This window comes from Panicum hallii, chromosome 2, assembly GCF_002211085.1.
Source record: "Panicum hallii strain FIL2 chromosome 2, PHallii_v3.1, whole genome shotgun sequence".
NCBI classification, from domain to species: domain Eukaryota; kingdom Viridiplantae; phylum Streptophyta; class Magnoliopsida; order Poales; family Poaceae; genus Panicum; species Panicum hallii.
In genome coordinates, this window is record NC_038043.1 from 42,499,952 (window position 1) to 42,506,669 (window position 6,718).

At 51.0% G+C, this 6,718-nt stretch overlaps 1 protein-coding gene across 1 annotated transcript; it reads right to left on the bottom strand.

The window, feature by feature from the left end:
- Nucleotides 1–3,473: 3,473 nt before the first annotated feature.
- LOC112882791 (cytokinin hydroxylase-like) lies at nucleotides 3,474–6,279 on the bottom strand. The gene is made up of 5 exons (XM_025947938.1): nucleotides 6,000–6,279; nucleotides 5,674–5,906; nucleotides 5,326–5,585; nucleotides 4,400–4,829; nucleotides 3,474–4,295 (listed from the first exon to the last, which is right to left on the bottom strand). Exons 1-5 carry the CDS (start codon nucleotides 6,277–6,279, stop codon nucleotides 3,879–3,881), a joined length of 1,620 nt encoding a protein of 539 aa, XP_025803723.1. The 3' UTR covers nucleotides 3,474–3,878.
- Nucleotides 6,280–6,718: the final 439 nt, after the last annotated feature.

Genomic DNA, 6,718 nt, shown 5'->3' on the forward strand with positions numbered 1-6,718 from the left:
GAAACATAAGAAGTGTTTAACATTACTATTACTCAATACTACATCTGTGGCTTTGTCTCTAAATAAGTTTGTTCAGAGAAATTCACTTATTTTTAAGACAAAGGTAGTACTAGTAGCGCCCTAGCTACAACTGCGCAGTCCAAACTGTTAGACCCGGGGCCACCGGGCTGGGCACATAACGTAGTTTAAAGAGGTCTAAGAGATTAAGTCCGTCTTATCTCTTATTCATCTTGTTTATCTCTTATTTATTCCGTTTAAATAGAAGATAAGGCTAACCGATACAGGAGAAATCTACTCGGGACATGTTCTGGTACGATTCCTTAGCTGGTATTGGTTAGTATCTTTGTAACCCTGGCCTCTCGGATATATAAGGGAGGTCAGGGACCCCTCTCAAAGGAGACGATCATTAGGTCATTCTATACTAAAGGCAATACAAACCATACAGGACGTAGGGTGTTACGCTCCGTGCGGCCCGAACCTGTCTAAGTCTTGTGTTCCTTGCACCTTCGAGTTCCTGATCTCGGCGTCCCCTCACCCAAAATCTACCACCTTGGGTATACCCCTCGGTGGGCAGCCGGTTAAACAACGACGCAAACCGATCCGGCTAACCTGACCGCACCCACGTTTTTCCTGAAACGGTCGATCGCCCATGTTAAGGTAGCTGGTAAAGTCGATCGTCGATGCCTACACAGGCAAAAGTTGCAACGATTCTGCATTACCCACAAAGTTGACACTATAAAGCCCTCGCATGCACCACTTTGTTCCTAGCTCCTTCACGGCTAAATTAGGCGAGATATATATTTGTATGTGCAACTTGGGCACTTGGTGCCAAATCACAGGCCGCGCCCGCCCGTCGCATCACCTAAAGCAACCGCCCTGTAAACTGGTTAACAGCAACTAACGATACCTTTACATAGTTGCATCGTGTAGGCAGAAATGTTCACCAGCTCGTATTAGATGCAGTGCTAAAGCCTTTCTATTGTGAAACGCATGTGGTTAGTTCACTCCCAGGACGCACGATTATTATATTGTTGTCAACCGCCATTCTCTTATTTAAACCAAAGCGCTAACACCACTTTTTTTTTAAAAAAAATAACATGTTATAGTGAAAATAAAAGAGCTTTATGAACTCACCGTGTCAATACCCAATAATTTTTTACAGTCCTAGAGGGAGTAGAGCATCTCCAACAATCTCTCGGTAATCCTTGTAATCTAAAAAAACTGGCTCCAACATTCCCTTGGTAGTAGATCTTTCAATCTCAATAATCTTCTTAGACACACCAAAAAGACCGACGCCTTCCCCAAAACCAAAGGAGGCCCTCCCCCTCTCCATCATGTTGTAGGGGTGCAACGTCATTGCAGGTTGAGTTGGGTCGAGATATTGAAGCCGGCTGCATCATATCTCCCGATAATTCTAAAAAGTAAAATGGTATTTGGCCTCTCTCAATACCACCTTATTAGGGATGAGATTGATGGACATGTTCTAATATAAGAGATTATACTACCACTCATCAGCTAAAGATCGTCCACTTTGCACTGGCTCGGTCCAACACTCCCATGTAATGCTCCACAGCTAGCTGAGACACAATGGTGTGTAATTAAGAACTACTAGAAGCCAGGTCCCGGGGATGGTTAATTTAACTAACCCGTGGTTACCAGCTGGTAAGATAAGGTTCTCCCTCGCTCGCTACCGAGTTAGTGCTTGGGCTTTGGTCGATAGATAGATAGATATACTTATATGCCATCCCATTCTCTGCCGATATGTTAATTAAATGGCGCGCACACTAGGTTGCCGGTAAAATGCATCGATGCCCTTCTTTCTTTTGAGCTCTGCTTGCTTTGCCTGCTAGCCGCAGCAGCACTAGCTCCTCCTGATCACAGGTGTGTGGCGGCACGTGCACGCGTCGGTACTCGCTGCTCCGGATCCCAAGCTAGGAATGGATCGGCGTCCGCACACGTGCGGTCGCGCGCTTCGCGACGGATCCGACTTTTGGGGACCATGTTCAGCCCCTGACGTTAGAGCATCTCTAAAAGCCTTTTCAAAATCTACTCTCTAAATTATTATTTAAAAAATTATTTGAGTAAAATTTATATCTTATGCATAGTCTAGAGAGCAATTCTCGCTCTCCATCTTTGCTTAGCGAGAAATCTAGAATAGAAGAGGTCTATATTTAGATATCCAATTGAAGAGACTGTTGAAGGATAATTTTGTCAACAAAATCTCCATTCCTAAAGATATAAAAAGTCTCTTAGAGAGTCTCTTAGAGATGCTCTTATGGCCACCCTAAGGGGTTGTTTAGTGGGTCATCTGGGCTAAGAGCTACTTTGGTAGCTAAATATTCCCTCCATTTTAAATTATAGTTTGTTATGCACTTAGATGCATGCTATATGAAAGACTATTTACCTAAAAAAGCTAAAATTATCTATATAATTTGTAATGTATGAAGTATTAAATACCGATGGATCCAATGGTATACCTATTATATGAAATACTCTCTGCAATGTATAAATTTTGTATAAATCGATTTGGTTCTAGTAAATTTCAGTAGCCAAAAAACAACATGGTAGTAATGCTCTTAATTAGAAAATAACAAATGAAATGCGGCATCGCATAGCAAGCATGTCAATGTTCCTAGATACAAGTTGCAACCATGCTAAATTAATAAGGGGTCGTTTGGGAGGGGTTCTTCCAAAACGACTCTCCAAAACAGCTTTACTGGTGAAGTCAAAGCCGGTAAAGCCAATAAAAAATAGGTTCATCCGGCTTCTAGTTAATTTTCATCTTAGCTTACAAAACGATTTCATGCTATAGTATCTCAAGATTTGTGCAAAATAGGTTAAGCTTAAGCTGGTAAAAACCCTTCCAAACAGATCCAAAGTATTGTCCGTTCTCAACTTCAGCGGACTCTCTAAATAGCCTCTTATCTCAAGTTTAGAGAGTTAAATGAAAAAGATGCACTTCAACGGATCTCCTACTAGGCCTTGTATTTTAAGGAGACCTCTAAATTACCTTCTCCACCCTCCATTTCTAGGAAGATTCTATTATAATTTAGAATTGAGGGCTATTGCTTGAGTTGAAGGAGATTTGAAAGTCCTAAAAAATAAAGGCAGCTCCCATTTAGCATTTAGAGGATCTGATTTACAAACTATTGCTTGTTGCTGGAGTTGTTCATTGATCAGCTGGCATATGGCAGTGCGCGCCCCTGGGATGGTCAGCTCACATGCTTTTCTTCCGCCGGCAGTAATCCAGCGCTTTGTTCTTTGTTGTTTGTTTAGTTTGCATCCTCTCAAGTTTTGTACAGCCGGGTTGTTTCAGTTATCTTATTTAGCTGGCATCTCTGCTTGAGCCTGTGCTAAACAGCGCTAGCTTAGTTTGTCCCCTTCACTCTGCAATGCTTCTTATCACCTGCTCATACTGTCAAAATTAACATTTTACAGCCCTGCTTCCTTCTTAAATCAAAGAGGGTGCTGTCTGCCCCTTCCCGTCTAGTTCTTTTTTTTTGTTAATTAACATTTTACTATGCCTGCTCCCTTCAGTCCCCTGTAATCTGCATGATCTAGGCAAGAACCAGAGCACTCGATAATGCAAACCCATGTGCTAATTCTTGTTATCAGTCAATGTTATTATCTCACTAATCTGCATACATATAAGTCCTCTAACTCAGTACGGAAAGCTCCGCCCTAGACACATACTTCCTTGATCAGGTCGTACTTCCTTGATCAAGAACTGACATGGCAGCCCCACATGTCAGCTACAAGGCCGGGAAACAACGGGAGATCACTAAACAGCCGCAGGACGCCAAGAGCTAGCCGGAGGAGGCGCGCACGGCCGGCGCACCAAAAGGAACAAAACGAATGGTGGGGGCCTTCTCGATCGCTCACGGCCGCAGCGGGCGGAGGTGGACGGGCACGCCGTGCTTGGGCCGGAGGGTGAGCACGTTCACCGGCGCGTGGCGGTAGTCGTCGGAGATGGCGAGGCGGAAGTGCTGCAGCAGCATGGCGAGCACGATCTTGGCCTCGACGAGCGCGTACGCCTGGCCGACGCAGTTGCGCGGGCCCGACGCGAACGGCAGGAACGCCGGGCGCCGGCCCGCGGCGAAGCGCTCCGGCTTGAACTCGTGCGCGTCGGGGCCCCAGATGGACTCGTCGTGGTGGATGGCCAGCACGGGGATCCACACCGACAGGCCGGCGGGCAGGTGGAGGCCGCCGGCGAGCCGGATGTCCTCGAACACCATCCGCGGCAGCAGCGTCGCCGGCGGGTACAGCCGCAGCGTCTCGTGGATGATCATCTGCAGCTGCAGTAGTAAGGCGAAACGACAGACCACGGGCGTCAGCAATGCCGATCGAGCAACCGGGACGGTGTTGCTATGACGACGCGCACGTCGCCGGACGGACGTACCACGGTGAGCTTGGAGAGGTCGTCGTAGGACGGTGGGGCGTCGCCGCAGACGCGGGCGACCTCGGCGCGGGCCCTGTCCTGCCACTCCTGGTGCGTGGCGAGCAGCATAAGCGCCCAGGTGAGCAGCAGCGCCGACGTGTCGTGCCCCGCGAAGAAGAACGTCTTGCACTCGTCGATCACCAGCTGCAGGTCGTAGCTGAACTGCTGCTGCTGCTGCCGCCCCATCGCGGCGTCGCCGCCGCCCGCTGCCGCCCCGTCCTTCTTGCTCTCCATCTCCGCCAGCAGCATGGCCAGGAGCCCCCGGCCGTAGGCCGACGTGGTGCGGCCCTCTTCGGCGATCTCCCGGCTCCGCCCGATGGACTCCGTCAGCACGGCCTCCAGCTCGCCGTTCAGCCGCCTGATCTCCCGCCTGTACTTGCTCGGGAGGTACCTGCGCGACGTCGAGACAATTCCAGACACGCACGTACGTCAGTCAACACCAAAGCTATTATTGTGTGCATGTCCAAAACAAAAAAATTGTTTACAGCTGACAGGCGGCAATTGGAGATGGAATCGTTTCAAGGCATCAAACAGGCTCCGATGCCTCGGCCTCGAGGCAGTGTGCATGCCAGTGTCCAAGACTAGCCGGACAGCGATGGAACGCCACGCCACAGGATCAATTGACTAATCGATCGCTCGAGCGTGATTAGCAGCAGGAGCGAACCGGATTAGCTTAGTTTAATCCATGGAGTAGCTTAAGGTTAGTTCAAGCCGGAGGCATGCCTGCAAACGCTACGCAGATGCAGGCAGAGGACCGGGACAAGGGTAGCGACAAAAGGCCAGGTAAGGGAGCGAGCGTGTGCGTGCTTGCGTAGGTGCACGGGTTACGAGACAAAACGATGAGCGGCAGGCGGCGGCGAGGGGAGGGGGCGGCGATCGGGACTCACTGGCTGCCGGGGATCCAGAGGTGGCGGCTGGATCGCGCAGTGAGGCGCTGCAGGTCCTCGAGGAGGTGAAAGATGCGCTTCCCCGTCTGGTAGCTCGTGTCGAATTCCGTGCGCGAGATGATGTCGCCGGTCAGGCGGGTCATGTACGCGGCGATGTCCACCTCGCGCCGCCGCGCGCCGCCGGGGGACGGCGCCGTCGTCGCCTCCCGGAGCGCCCGGATCGTCTGCTTCGTGCACTCCACCATGTGACCCACGCGCCCCTGCAGCACAGCCATTTTACGTCAGTAACCGACACGTCCGGAAGACAGGAAGCAATACAGAATAATGCGAACGGCGGCGGCGGCGCACCTTGAGCTTGTCGGCCATGAACGCCGGCGCGACGACGTGGCGCTGGTGCGACCAGTGCGCGCCGTTGGCCATGAGGAGGCCCCGGCCGATGAAGTGCCTGGTCCCCTGCCGCTGGAGCCACGACTTCCCCGTGGCGTTCGCCGCGTACTTGGACGAGAGGAACTCCTTGATCATCGCCGCGTCCGTCAGGCACAGCCGCGGCTCGCTGCCGTACCAGTAGACGAAGAACTTTCCTGCACGCGGCCAAGAACATTCCACCCGTCGTCAGCACGCGCGGTCAGCGGCGCAATGCGGGCATGCGGCGGCTGGGCGTGGGCGCCTCTCACCGTATGTCTTGGACCAGAGCACGTAGTGCGGCATGAGTCGGCCGACGATGTCGTGGCTCAGGGCCGGCATGTCGTCGGCGGTGGCCTGCGCCACCAGCGCCGACACGTCGCGGAGGTTGCCGATGAGCGGGCGCGGCGGCGGCCCGCGCACGCCCTGCCGGGCCATGATCCGCCGGATCCTCATTGGCGTCAGGAGGTAGCAGGACAGGGCCACCCACGCCGCCCTCAGGAGCAGCACCAGGACAGGGGAGGCGATCACCAGGAGCGTCGTAAACGCCATTGCAGGCAGACGGCGAGAGACGAAGCTATGGGGGAGGGCCTTGAATTGTTCCCAGCTAACGACGGCGGCCTGCAATGTGTTGGATGTCGATCGGTGTCCGGGCTATATATAAGCACAATCTTTATGATGCTGGCCTGGAGCTTGAGGGGCAGATTTGATTATGTGATATTCCATTTATTGCAGATGATAAATGTTTCTTATTCTTTTTGGATTGGATTTGGAAGCATTCAATTTGCTTCCGTATTTCGGCAAATTACTTTTAGTAATTTGGGGTAACGTTGTGGCTTCTCCAATTTGATTACCATATTTTGGTGTACTAATTTTGGTGAGGCTTGATGAGATAAATTTGGCATCAAATCAAACATCACATAACTTTTTTGAAAGAAAAAAAATCTTATTCAACATGACGCAATTCGGAGTCACTTAATCTCATTTGTAA